Source organism: Schistocerca americana, chromosome 6 (assembly GCF_021461395.2).
Source record: "Schistocerca americana isolate TAMUIC-IGC-003095 chromosome 6, iqSchAmer2.1, whole genome shotgun sequence".
In the NCBI taxonomy this organism is placed as follows: domain Eukaryota; kingdom Metazoa; phylum Arthropoda; class Insecta; order Orthoptera; family Acrididae; genus Schistocerca; species Schistocerca americana.
Genome location: NC_060124.1, coordinates 382,659,259 through 382,674,508, shown reverse-complemented (window position 1 = coordinate 382,674,508; position 15,250 = coordinate 382,659,259). Strand labels below are relative to the sequence as shown.

General features: G+C 36.3%; 1 protein-coding gene across 1 annotated transcript in view; it reads left to right on the top strand.

Moving 5' to 3' along the window:
• LOC124620159 (cilia- and flagella-associated protein 52-like) overlaps positions 1-14,555 on the top strand; it is a 124,204-nt gene extending 109,649 nt beyond the window's left edge. Inside the window, exons 11-12 of the mRNA XM_047146829.1 lie at positions 707-944; positions 13,990-14,555. Coding sequence (XP_047002785.1) covers positions 707-944; positions 13,990-14,400 — 649 coding nt within the window. The 3' untranslated portion in view covers positions 14,401-14,555. The remainder of the gene's footprint in view (positions 1-706; positions 945-13,989) is intronic.
• Positions 14,556-15,250: the final 695 nt, after the last annotated feature.

Here is a 15,250-nt window from a genome sequence, read left to right as displayed (position 1 = left end):
TACTTGCATTATTTGCATTTATGTGATATTAGGTCCCTAACTGCCTCCATCATTGAACCAAATGCTAGGATAATACAGAATCCACATGTTGTTCAGTAGACGTATAAACTGAAATCCAGACAGATCTATTGTTAAGCAGTTTCAACTAAATTACAGGATTTTCTATTGCTAGTCTACATTAGAATAATCAGCCAAGTAGGCCTACTTTCTTCCTGGGTTCTATTTTTTAAATGTTCCTAATAACTAAATGCTGGAGTTGTTAGACATGACAATTTTAAAAATAAACAAGATTATGCAGATTAATGAGTGATTAAATTTGAAGTACATGTCCATGATGGACAACTGTGGCTCTTATTTTATATCTCGTTCAGGAGACAATATCAGTGGCATAGACTATGTTAAGGCATGAAATATGACATGAACTCCAATCACTAATGTCCATTCCTCTCACAGGACTTGCAGCAATCACACTTGGTGGGCAGTTACAGAGGATTATATTGTTGATTAAATATGACCATTTAGTGGTGGGCAGCCACTTCACTTACTTGTATGAAGTTGTTTTTTATCCATGAATTATACCTGATCACAGCTTCACTACACCCAACTGGTCTTTCACTATGACCTACACTTTATTGTATTTACCAGAATATTAAACCTTGTTCATATGAAATTTAATTATCTTCCTAACATGCAAAGTTTGTTGCAGGTGCCTAACTCTAAAACAAGTCCTTAGTGCAAATTCAGAATTCCTGTGTGCACGTTTCATACCAAGTGATGTCCAGGTCATTACAGTAGGAGCTGATCGCAAGATCTGTTATTGGGAAGTTTTTGATGGCTCACTGATACGGACACTTGAAGGTTCAATATCATCGGGCTTGACTTCACTTGATATTTCTCCAGATGGAAAATCAATTGTCACATCAAGCAGTGATATGTATGTTAAGGTTGGTACACCTATATTCTGAAATTTTGTTGAAGTATCAAACATTATATTTCCTCTACAGAGATCAGAATTTTTAAATATTTTATTGTTCATGTTTCTCATTTTGTTTTTCTTATCTTCCTGTTGGAATTCATGAAAGAATGTTTCCTTCCTGAACCTAATGAGTTATTCCATTCTCTTTCACTTTTTTCAGTCACTATCATTTACCCTTTATACATCACTTACACTCTCTTGCAGTTAGTACTTCCACTTAGGCATATTGTATTTGCATTCATTGCAAAATAATCTAAAATTAGGTAGCTCCATCAAACTAGCCATTACACTTTGGATAAGAGACTGTTTCATGTAATGTGATTACATGGCATGGCATGGAAATGAGGGAAAATATATTCCGAAACATTGCTATCAATCAAGTCTTATTATTATTATTTTGAGCTTTCCCTTATTACAGAGGCTTATCTCCAACATAATAATTTATTCAGAAATTATTACACACAGAATAAAGGTTTTTAAACTATATTTTCAAAATATTCCTCCAGGTGTTTCAATTTTGTTTGTTCTCTTCCTCTGTACCTATTCTCCGCATTGTGTGCTGTGTATTTTGAAGCCAGGTGGTCACAGGTTGTCCTCTTCTTCTTCTTCTTCTCCCCTCCGGTTCCCACTCCAGCATCAATTTTGGTATTCTGGCTTCCTCCATTCGTCATACTAGCCCGTACCACTGCAATTTCTTCCTATCCATTATGTCATATATTCTTTCTTTTATTCCCATTCTCCTTATTATTTTGGTGTTCCATATCTACTCTTTTCTGGAGAGTCTTGCTGATCTTCTCCAGAAGTCCATCTCTAGAGCTTGTAATTTTTTAATGTGCTTCAGATTAATTGTCCAGGTCTCTGTTCCATACAGAACCAAACTCTCTAATATAGATTTGTATATTAATTTTTCAGTTCTGCTCATTACATTTCTGTTCCATAAGACTGAGTTAAGCATCCCAATGACCTTCCATCCGCTACTAATTCTTTTGTTGATTTCTGGCTCTGATTTTCCCTCAATTCTAAAATGGATTCCAAATAACAGAAAGTGTTTATCTTTTTGATTTTCTTTCCTTCAATGTGTAGCTCATTTGAATCATTAGTCAAGTGTTCTGTTTTTTGGTAATTACAAACCCCAAGTTTTGTATGCTACTGCTAGTTGATTGCACATATAGTTAGCATTCTCCCCATCTTGTGCTTCGACTACTTGATCATCAGCAAACAATAAATGATATAGGTAAACTCCATCTCTTATTTCTAAGACCCATACTATTACATTTATGAGACCATGTTCTAAGGCTAATATCTATATAGGTTTTAAGTAATGATGGTGATATGGGACAGCCCTGTAAAAGGTCTTTGCTTGTTCTAAATTTCTGTGGAAGCTTATTACCCATTTTCACTTGGCAAATGTTATCTTTATACATCTGTTGTATTATTTTAATCAAGGAAGGGTTTATGTTTGCCATATGTAGTGCTCTCCAAAGTAATTTTCTTGGAACAGTATCATAGGCCTACGCTTTTTCCTGATTTATGAAAATTAATCCTATATTTTTTAATTTTTCCCTATGTTTCTCCAAAATCTGTTGTAATGTGAAAATATGCTCTACACATGATCTCCCAGCCATGAAACCCCATTGTTTTTCTTGGGTTTTAAAAATTTTTTCCAGTTTGTTTTTAATTACTTTCGCAAAAATTCTCATTAATGTGTTTGTAACACAAATTTGTCAATAGTTTGAACAAATTTTGCCATACCCTGTGTTAAATATGGTATTAATGTAACCTAGCTTCATCTTGTTGGGTATTGAATCTCCATGTATTGTTTTGTTGAAGAACTGTCTTACGGTGTACCAGTTTCACAATTTTGTCACCACCATATTTCAGACACTCCTGATTGATATTGCCTGGTCCAGGTGATTTACCTTTCTTTCCTGCTCTCAATGCCTGAAGTACTTCACTTTCTAAAATCTGGATGTCATCATCTTCATGTCCATCTACTTCCACTGTTCCTTCTTCTAGATATTTTTCTCTGTCCTCATTTAATAATGTTTGGAAATACTCTTCCCATTCTTTTTGTGTTATCAGTTGGAGATTGGTTTTGTTTTTTGTACCCTGTCGAAGCCCTTTTAATACTGACCATGCTTCTTTTGCTCTCCCAAATCCTAATTTGCTATTAACCTTGGCACATGTTCTTTCCCATGCTTCATTTTTTGCCATCCTTATTTTTTTCATCACTTCATTCTTGTTTTCCTTGTATATTGATCTTGTTTCTTCAGATTTATTATTCAACCACTGAAGGAATGCATTTTGTTTTCCTCTAATGAGGACCTCTATTTCCATTGGCCACCACTCTGCTGCACGGTTGTGGTTGCTATCATTTTTACTCCTATTGCCTTATGGAACTGTATTCTGTGAGAGTGCACCAAAAGCAAAACTACATCTATATTCCACAAGTCACTGTGAGCTGCATGGAAGAGGGTATGTCCTATTGTACCCATTATTAGGATCCTCCCATTCCATTCACATATGGATTGCAGGGAGAATGATTGTTTGAATGCTTTTGTGCTTGCGGTATTATTATAATTTTATGCTCATGATCCCTAAGCAAGGAATACAGAGGGGGAGCAGTATATTCCTGGTGTCATCATTTAATGCCTATTCTTGAAATTTTGTCAAGAGACTTTCTTTATATCTATCTTCAAGAGTCTGTGACATCAGTTCCTTCAGTATCTGTGTGAAACTCTCCATGGAGCTAACAAACCTCTGACATTCATCTTGTACTTCTCTGTATACATTCAATATACCCTGTTATTCCTATATGGATGAGTCCCACACACCTGAGCAGTATTCTGGAACCAGCCACACAAGTGGTTTGTAAGCAGTCTCCCCTGTAGACTGATTGCACTTTCACAGTACTCTACCAACTGAAGTCTACCATCTGCTTTACCTACAAGTGAGCCTATATGATTATTCCATTTCATACCCCTACAAAGTGATACAACCAGGTACTGGCTGATCCCAACAGTGGGTCATTGACATTATAGTCATAGCACACTACATTTTTTAGTTTTGTGAAATGCATAATTTTACATTTCTGAACAATATCAGTATTATTAAATGAGGACAGAGAAGAATATCTAGAAGAAGGAACAGTGGAAGTAGATGGACATGAAGATGATGACATCCACATTTTAGAAAGTGAAGTACTTCAGGCATTGAAAGCAGGAAAGAAAGGTTAATCACCTGGACCAGGCAATATCAATCAGGAGTGTCTGAAATATGGTGGTGACAAAATTGTGAAACTGGTACACCCTAAGACAGTTCTTCAACAAAACAATACAATATCAGTTGCGAGTCTTTGCACCACTTTGAAATCTTATCAGGATCTGACTGAATATTTATGCAGCTTCCTTCAGACCAAACTTCATCACGGATAACTGTATCATCTGCAAAAGCCTGAGGTTACTATTAATACTATATGCAAGGTCATTAATATACAACACCAACAGCAATGGACCCAGCACACTTCCCTGGTGCACATCCTAAGTTACTTCTGCATATCTGACAAAGACTCTCCACCCAAGACAACATACTGTGTTCTCCCTATCAAAAAGCCCCCAGTCCAGTCACAAAATTTCACTTGATGTCCCATATGATCATACTTCTGACAATAACTGTAGGTGTGCTTTTCAGAAATCACTAAATATTGCATCTACCTGACAGCTTTGATCCAAAGCTGCCAGTGTGAGGAAAGTGCAAGTTGGGTTTTTCACGATAAAGGTTTGTGGAACCCATGGAGGTTGGCATTCAGGAGGTCATTCTGCTCAAGATACCTCATTATGTTTCAGCTCAGATTATGTTATAAGATTCTGCAACAAATCAGTGTCAAGTAGACTGGAAGTTAATTATGTGGATCACTTCTACTACCCTTCTTGTAGACGGGTGTGACCTCTGCTTTTTTCCAATAGCTGGGCACAATTGTTTGTTCAGGATCTGTGATAGGGCTAACAGCTGCAGCTCCAATATAGTATCTGATAGAAATCCCATCAAGCTCTGTTTGGTTTTAACAATTTCAGCTGTTTCTCAACACTACTAACACTAACAATTATTTCATTCATCTTTTCAGTGGTGTGAGGATTAAATTGGAGCAGTTCACCTGGGTTTTCCTTTGTAAAGGAACGTATCAAATTGTAGCTCTTGCTTTGATACCCTCAATCTCAGTTGCTGTCTAATTTGTTTGGGAGTGGACATTAACTCTGGTATCACTGACAGTGTTAACATATGACCAGAATTTCTTTGGGTTTTGTGAAATATCTTTCAACAATATTCTGCTGCAATGGTCACTGAAGCCAACATGCATTGCTCTCTTGACAGCCAAATGTGTTTCATTCATATCTCTCTACCTATAGCCTTACACTTTGTTTTACATGTATTATGCAGTAATCTGTTATTTTACAGTAACTGTAAATTATAGACTCATTTCCATTATGAACTGTTATATTGGGTACATATCTGTCCAGAGCACGTTCAACAATTCTTTTAAACTTGAACCCTAGGTCCTCTACATGCTCCTGCCCTTTGCTGAACATTTCAAGTTCCTCACTGAGATATGACTCTAGTGTTTTTTTTAAATCTAGTTTACTGAACAGTTATATCTATCTGCTTGTTGTAATTGTCCTTTGTAATTTTGGTAATTATTGTTACTACAAAAGAATAATGGTCACTGATACTTTATTTATTTATTTACATTCTTTTGCATGGAGTCATCAGTATGATGGCATTTGCAAACATCAAGTACAGTTACAAACATAAAATGTATTTATATCAAGGGGAGGCCGCCAATTGTGAAATTCAGATTCGATTCATACTGCGCATAATAAAAGCTCATGGCCAGAGGTGTAATGTGGCAAAGCACCAAGATGCACTTCTCAGCCGTTGTCGAGAAAATCGACAGTTAAAAGAAACCGTTGCGGTGAAATACTCTCTACAATTTATGATTTCCTACAGCATCGTGGCGCAGCGGTAAGCGCTCGGGTTCGTAATCCGAAAGTCGCCAGATCGAATCTCGCGCCATGCAACCTTTTTTTTTTAGTATTTGTTTTTTGTAATTCAAATATATATATATATATATATATATATATATATATATATATATATATATATATATATATATATATATATATATATATATATATATATATATATAGTGGGGTCTCTACTCTTATTCGAACGTTTGACTTACACTATACGTATTCGTTTCGGAATATCGTTTCTATGTCTTCCATTAACTACACGTGTAAACATTAGGAAGACAATTAATAACATTTGTGAAATACAACTTTGTTTACGGAAAACTAATCATGCTCGAAGTCGCCAGTTTTTCCACGACAAACGACTTTCAACAACTTATTGAATTACAAAAACAAATATTTAAAAAAAAATTGCATTGCGCGAGATTTGATCCGGCGACATTCGGATTACGAACCCGAGCGCTTATCGCTGCGCCACAACGCTGTAGGAAATTATAAATCGTAGAGAGTAATTCACCGCAACGGTTTCTTGTAACTGTCGATTTTCTCGACAACGGCTGAGAAGTGCATCTTGGTGCTTTGCCACATTACACCTCTGGCCATGAGCTTTTATTATGCGCAGTATGAATCGAATCTGAATTTCACAATTGGCGGCCTCCCCTTGTTAGCCTTACAGGTAGTAATTAAACACTAAATTGATGTTTGTCAAAATACATTACATCTTACACATATTAATACAGCCAATTATTTTTTATACATTATTTTACAGCTCTTAAACTTAACCATTTAAAATTTGTTGAGTGAATAGAGACACTTTTCAATTAAGAATTCTCTTAGTTTTAATTTGAATTGCTTTTTATTACAGTTTTTCATTGACTCTGGCAATTTATTATACCATATTAGTCCCTTAGTATATGGGCTCTTGTCCATCATTTTTAATCTTGCACTTTGTCAGTAGTAATTCTCTTTGGACCTGGTGTCGTGGTCATATATATCACTACATTTAATTACCTCAGTTTTCTGTGAGACAGAAAAAGTAATTAATTTTTAAAGATACAAAGACTATAAGGTGAAGTACTTGTGTTGTCCAAAAACACCACGGCAGGAGTCTTTATAGCCTATTCCATGTACAATCCTAAACCCTCTTTCTTGTAGCATTAGTACTCTGTTAGCGTGAATGTATGCAGCACAACCCCATATTTCTATACAGTAGCTAAGATGGGGATAGATTGTCCCATAATACACAGTTTTAAGCGCATGGGTGGGCGGCATTTTGGACAGTTGGCTCATAAGATGCAGCCCATTGCTGACTTTTTAACATACAGCATTAATGTGGCTAATCCAAGGGAGGTTTGAGTCCAGATGGACACCTAGAAATTTACACTCATTTTCTTCTTCTGCCACTATGCCACATACCTCGTTTACGCATGAGTGGTGTGAGCTGCCAGACGTAAATATCAGCATCTGGGATTTATTTACATTGACCTTTAATCCTTGTGCATGAAAATATGAACATCATTCTAGTATCCCATTACTTGCTGAAAATTTCAGTTCCTCACAATCTTTACCATGAAATAAAACTGAGGAGTCATCAGCGTAATTTACAATGTGTGAGTTAATGGGGCATACGTCATTAATATATGCTAAAAAGAGGGAAGGTCCAAGAACTGAGCCTTGAGGGACTCCCTGTGTCACTGTTTCATTTGTGGATTTAAAATTTAAGATAAAAATGGTTCAAATGGCTCTGAGCACTATAGGACTTAACTTTGGAGGTCATCAGTCCCCTAGGACTTAGAACTACTAAAACTAACTAACCTAAGGACATCACACATATCCATGCCCGAGGCAGGATTCGAACTTACGAACGTAGCGATCACGCGGTTCCAGACTGTAGCGCCTAGAACCATAAATTTAAGACCTTATTGTCAATTTGATGTGTAAGTTTGGTACACTGTTTCCAACTCACCAGATAGGTGGATACAAGTTTCATTTATGCATCACTGATATTGTATGCTCACAATTTTTTTAAGAGAAGCTCGTGGTTTACTGAGTCAAAAGCTTTGCTCAGGTCAAGAAATATTCTAGCTGTGTGCATACCCCATTCTATTATGTTATATACTTCATGGAAGAAACTGGTAACAGCAGTGGCCATGCTTAGGTCTTTTCTAAGCCCATACTGTGATTTGGTAAGCATTTTGTGTCTTGAGAAAAATGTTGTGAGTTGTGATAGGATAACTGTTTCAAATATTTTACTGAAGGCAAGGATTGGTGATATTGGTCTACGATTTGAAACGTCTTCTTTATTTCCTTTCTTATGGATTGGCTGTATTACACTTATTTTTAAGGCATTTGGATATAAATTTTCATAAATACTACAGCCGATAAGATAGGTAAGGGGTGCACTTATTTCATTGGCACTTTTCTTTAACACTACACTTGAGATACCATCCCATCCAGATGCTTTTGTATTGTGTTAAACATTTCCTGTTGATTCACCACCATAAATTTGAGCTGTATGCCATCTGGGACATCGTTTGGTGTGCCAGCTGTAGATCTATAATAGCGGCTGGTTGGTCAAAAGAAGAGATACAATGCTTATTGAATAAATTACGTACTTCATTTGGTTCTTTCATTAGGTGGCCCTTGTGTCTAATGCTAACTGCTTCACTCTGTTCCTTGCAGGTGGCTTTATGATGCTTATTGATTAGTCTCCAGGATGCCTTACCTATGTTGGCTGAACAATCTATTGCATCATTGTTTATCTGTTTCCTCAAGTGTAAAAGGTCTTTGGCTTGATTGTACTTTTCCTTAAATGTATGTATCTTCGTTTCCTTATATAAACAGTCAAGATCATAGGTATTCTTCCTTAACTTAATCAGCCTAGGTTTAAGTTTCAGTCTAGTATTACTTTCAAGATGAGACTTGGTTTGTAACCTCCTTATTTCTTTGAGATGCTTCAGCACTGTCCTATAAAATTATTCCTATTTGCTTTCTGACCCTTTAGTTTGGTAAAGAGTGTCCCATTTCTCATCTGCTAATTTAGTTTTGAAGGCACTGATGTTGGTGCTATTCAGGATGCATTTCTTCTCAGTTATCTTTGTTGCTGTTGGTACAGCTAACCTTAAATATTCTAACACCTGAGTAATAAAAATCAACACTTTGAAAGTTAGCACTGTCTTTTATGTTTTTGTTGACTATTACATAATCTATCTTACTGGAGCTTGACTCTGTTACTCTAGTGTCAAGAGTTCACTATATTTGTGAGATTATATGAGTTTAATATATCTGTTATTTTCAAGTAGGTTATACTGCTGGAGTTAGCATCCATATTCAAATCTCCAACTACGCTAAGGTCAGTGGGGCATTTTTGTCTTAATTGCTGTGTTAAGTCTATCAAGATAGTACAACACATCTGTATTAGGTGGGTGGTACATACCAATAACTTTATGTTTAGCTAACCTTCTTGAATGAGTGTTTATGTGGACCACAACTCCAGCCATTTCAATTCTTCCTTCTTTGCATTATTGTTCAACAAATGAGATTTTCTTAAATGGAAGATGTTTATTTACAAATATAGCCACAACCCTTTGTGTTGTTGCCTGCAGTAACTATCTGTTAACACTACCATCTAATTTGTCATACTCAATTTCATTGTCTTTTAGTCCATGTTCTGTAATTACTAACACGTATCAGGTATGGTGAATCCTCAACCACAAATACTTGCAGCAAATTGACTTTATTCCTAAGATACCATACTGCACATTTAGATGCATTATCCTAAAGGGCACTGATATTTTACAGAGCTTTGTGACATGGTATTCTGAATCAGTCGAATTATTACACAAGCCTTTAATACTACACTGTAATGACAAGTTACTCACTTCCAAGTTGGTTCTTGATTCTTTCCAGACCAAGGAGTTTAGTTCAGTAAAAGCGTGTTGTTTGAAACTGAGCCTAATAAAACTCGTTGATTATAATCTTAGATGATTGGGACAATGGTTTTATGCAGCTCCTTACAAAGTTCCATTATCTGGTTCACTAAATTGAGCTTTTCATTTCTGTTTAAGTGACGTCCGTGCCTAGTATGTTCTTCACGGTGCAGTTAGCTTATGTTTAGGAAGTGCACCTGATTTAATTTCTTACATAGTTACAGCAGTTCTAAATTATAGCCTCAGTTCCTGTATTAACACATGACCATTGCAGAAGATCATGTCGCGACAACATTTGTGTTGCACAGTTTTGGCACTAACTTCCTGAAAACTGTGAGTGCTGACTCGCTCTCGCTTTTATAAACATAGTTGGCGCCACCAATGATTTCAACGTGATCCTCTTTTTTCAGATTATTTGTTTCTGATAAATGCACGACTACAGCGCTTAACGTAGCTTCGGGTTTAACTTTTGCGAGTACAGATTACTCATTGTGTAAAGCTTCATGAACAGGAGCTGAAAGGCTTTTCCCGTTGCTGTCCACATACAGTAGCCCTAATAACTTTTTTGTGCTTCCACGTGTTAGAATTTTTCTGTTTCGGCCTTATTCGGAGGATTCGTTATATTTACTTTCGTTGCTTCGTTGGCTGAGTCTAGTGCTGAAAACTAATTCGGTGTAACTGGCGCACCATTTCTAGTGCTTTGTTTTTGTTTTTTACTTTCTTGACGGTTTCGTGTTCTGGTTTTGGACTTAAGACCTACTGCAGTCCACGTAAATTTATTTGTAGTTTCGACATATTCTGAGTTCGATATCACGTTTCGTCATAAATAACAGTTTTTTGGTTTGCAGATCACGTTTAACAATATCAATACCATTGTTATGTGGCTATTTTACGCCACTGTTTCCACTAGACCACAAACTTTTTTCACTTAAGAGTTTTTTGTTTTCTTGTTTCAGGAACACTATTTCTTTCTTGATGGTTTCAATATCACTATTTAATAACTTGATAATTTCTTTTTTGTGTGTACCACGTTGAGAAGATCTTCATGTTTGTCACGCACACAATCACCACAGGTCCAACAAATATCGTCATTTACGAACTTCAGGTTTATGTTCGCACACCTTTCATGTGACCAAAACTTGCACTTCGCACGTAGGATGCCCTCCATCACACGTTTTTTACATTTTTTACACAACGAGTTATTATAAAATTGCTTTTCTACTGAGACCGATGCAACACTGCACTGACCTACTGGCGCCATCCTGCTTTTTCGATGTGGACGTCTTCAAATAGGTCAGGCTTATATGATCCAGTAATTCTCATTATTAGTGCCGTTCCTAACTGTCTGTTATAGGTAGTTTTGAGAGAAGGAATTTAGTAACATTTCACCGGACATGGTATGACAGCTACCACAAACAAAACTGTATTTTTTCCAATTAATTTTTTGATGATTTAAGTCTCCACCAATGATTACAGTATGACTGGGGAACTTATAAGTAAACTGAAGTTGCCTCTAAAGTTTTCAGTTACATAGCGAGATGAGCTTAGTGGGCAATAGAAGGATCCAATTATTATTTTATGCTCACCACTGATACTGAGTCTGGCACAAACAATCCCACATTCCATGTCAATTTCTGTCTAATGCACATTCAGCAGAATTGAGCAGTGTGATTGTTGTGTATAGCAGGTAACAGTACACCTCACAGAAGGATTCTGAAGACTCTTGGAATTCCTACACTCATGTCCTAATACACTTACACCCTAAAGGTTTTCGTTGCTGACAATAAAAATTGATTTCCGCTGAACTGTGACACACATAATCACAGTACAACAGACACAAATAACTTTTGGGTAGACACTGCCTCTTCATCCAGGTTTCAGAATGAGTGTACTCTGTTGATAAGATCCTCAATAAGCTCACAGTTACATAAACCAAGAAATTAGGAATCTATACATCTCAAAAGAAATTATAAAACATACATCATTAGCTACTATTTCTGCAAATAACCTTTATATTTGGAGTCATTGACTGAAAAGCATTTTTAGCTCTCTGGCAAGCAACAGTGTTTTTTATAAAGCTGTGTGACAAGTAATAATGTACTGTAAACAGGACTCAGTATTTCTTCTTCTTCCTCATCATCATGATCGTCATCATCTTGAACTCTTTCCAGCTCCAAGCTGTGTGTTTGGAATGTATACCTCACCATCTTGTGCTGTTTTCCCACCATCTTTTTGTATTCAGTCTGATCCAGGCCTTGTCTCTTTTTACAACACACGCCTTCACACCTATCAGCCATCTATCCCTTTGTCCTCCTGTTGGTTGTTCCTTCACATCTCCATACCACGCATCTTCTTGGGAATCTTCTTATTTTCCATTCTCTTTAAGTGCCTGTACCATATTATACACAATTTTTCTATCCTGCCCTCCTCTTTCACTATTTCTCTTACCCTTTCATTCCATGTCCTGTCTCTCCTTGTTACTCCTGTCCTACCAGGCTAATAACTGCTCGAGGAATGCATCTGCCAGTCTGCCACATTCTTCTCATTTCTTTCATTTTCCTCTGTCACACATCCCAAGCACTTGACATTGTCCACCTCCTTTAGTTGTCCACCTCCAATCCTTAATACACTAGTTGAACCATATTTCTTTGTAGTTGTAACCAGGACCTCAAATTTGTTTACATTAAATTTCATTCCATACTATTTCACAGTTCCTTCCAAAGCATCCAGCTGTCCCTGAATCTTCTCTATCCTTGTTTACCCATATCATCATGTCATCTACAAACACTATTGCTTTCATCTTGTCTTCTCCAGTTTTTCCTGCGACATTAGTTATTATCTCACAATGAAGAGGAGATATGACAATGCACAGCCCTGTTTTACATCATTTGTTTGCTGGAACCAATCTATCCTTTCATTTCCCACTTTCACGCAACTCAGACTTCTTCAATACATCTACTTCACTTTGTCTGTTGTCTCTTTTTCCACTCCCTGCTTCTCTTGTGTTTCCTAGACCTTCCTTCTTTAGAGGTTATCACATACCTTTTCTATATTGAGAAAGACCATCACAAGGTCTTCCGTAAATTCCTTGGCTTGCTGATGGAGCAATCTCAATGCAAATAAGAGTCAACAGTTGACGCAAGTGAAGCTGTGATAGGTCTAGAAAGCCAACAGTGGATCAACAACCAGCTTTGAGCAATGGAACTAGCTTAAAAATGGACGATATTTTTCAAAGAAAATATCTTTTTAATCTGTAAGAACGGATTCCCAAACTTGAGACTCAGTATTTACAGAAGCAAACAGATATTTTCATTGAAAAAAAACTTTGTAATCAAGTAAAGATTAAGCCATTAATAGCAGATAAGCAGCAGCTATATCATAAAACACACTTTTTTTCAAAATGGTAGCTTTCTTACTAATTTACTGGATTAAATTTAGATGGTGTAAGTGTGAATAGCATTAACCATTAGAGTGTTTGTAGTGAAAAATATTTAACAGCCATCATGCACTGTAACTGATACCCACAAAATATTAATTACAGCAAAAGTGCCATTCCAGCTTACCTAAAGTTCAAGAACAATACAGACTTGACAGCAGAAACAAAACCAATCTCTCATTACAGAGAATTATTTATCCCTATGCAGAAAAATCATCAATGATAGATTAATATACAGCATAAAGCTTGAATTTCTATGGTGGCTTGGCTTATGTTAATGTATACCTCGACACATTCCACAAACCTGGAGGTATTCCTTCTTTATGACATTTGTGGAACATGAAGCATATGTGAATGAATGAATAAATGCACTGCTTAATCTACTATTGACTTTTCTGCACAGGGAAAAATAATTCTCTGTAATGACAGACTGGCTTTTTTTCTGTTGTCAATTCTGTATTATTCTTGCACTTTAGGTAAGCTGAACCGACATCTTTTTTGCTGTAATAAATAATTTGTGGACTATCAGTTACAGTGTGTGAAGGCTGTTAAATATTTTTCACTGCAGCTTACTTGTTCTCATAAATACTAACTTATGTCATACGAAATCATGTATTTCAGCTTTGGAAGTACAAAGAAGGAATCTCAACTGATATTGGCAGGGGGCATGCAGCAGTCATAACTGCTGTTCGCTTTTCACCCGATGGTAGCTACATTGTGAGTGTGAGTGCAGATGGAGGAATATTTCGCTGGAAGTGCCCACGTTCTCGGCCAGATGATGACGTTGACAGAGAGAGCATTTCCAGCAGAATGTCGTCACTCAGCTCTAGGAGCCAAGACAAAGTCACCTCAAAAAAGGCGGCTCAACAAAACGTCTCTCATATGAAGGAAAATGGTCGGAGTAATTTAAAATCGGTAGTTGAGAAACCAACAGAACACAACATTAATGCCAGTGATCAGAAGACAAGGAACAAAGGAGTGAAGGGATGTTCTTCTAGAGCTAATCAATTACTCAATAAACAGAACAATTAATGATGTTCGTCCAGCTCTGGCATTCCATTCAGCTGCTACATCTTCTCCACTTTCATGTTCAACTTGCTCATCGAACCAACATAACTAGCCAAGTGGTATGCGTCTTTTCATTCATAACGTGTTTTTGTGCATTATATATTGTTCAAATCAATGGAAGCTACAATTACAAAAAATATAAAATAAAAAACACTTATATTGGTTTTATACAAATCAGATAGTTGTCAAAATTTTATTATATCTCCAGTTTTATTTATTTTTTATTTTATAAGAATTGTTGCAAATACTCATGGAAGGCCACAGTTCTGTTTTCCAAATAAACTGTAAATTCAATGAGTAATATACTGCACTTCACTCATTATTAACAGAATTTTAAACATGGTTGCACTTCAGCAGTGGTGCACTTAGAAACGTGATAGGATTGGAATATAACAGCCAACCAGTTGCAGAATTAAGGGTTTATTAACCCTTTACTATGATGTAAATGGACATATTTAACAAATTACTACAACAATTGAAGGTAGGAGTGATATAGAGCTTTGTTGTAATAGAATAAAACACAAGTGCCATTGGATCCAGCTGATATTAAGTATGGCTTCATTGTAAAACATTTTAAAACCTACACCTATAACTATGTGACTACTATGCAATTCAAACTTAAGTGACTTGCAGGGGTTTTTTCAAACCAACTTCAGACTATTCAGACTATTTCTCTAATGTTCCACTATCTAACAGTACATGAGAATAATGAACACTTAAATCTTTCTGATGAAGCTCTAATTTCTTTTGTTTTACTGTGATTTGTAGACTGGCAACAACAAAATATTTTTACATTCAGAGGAGAAAGTTGGTG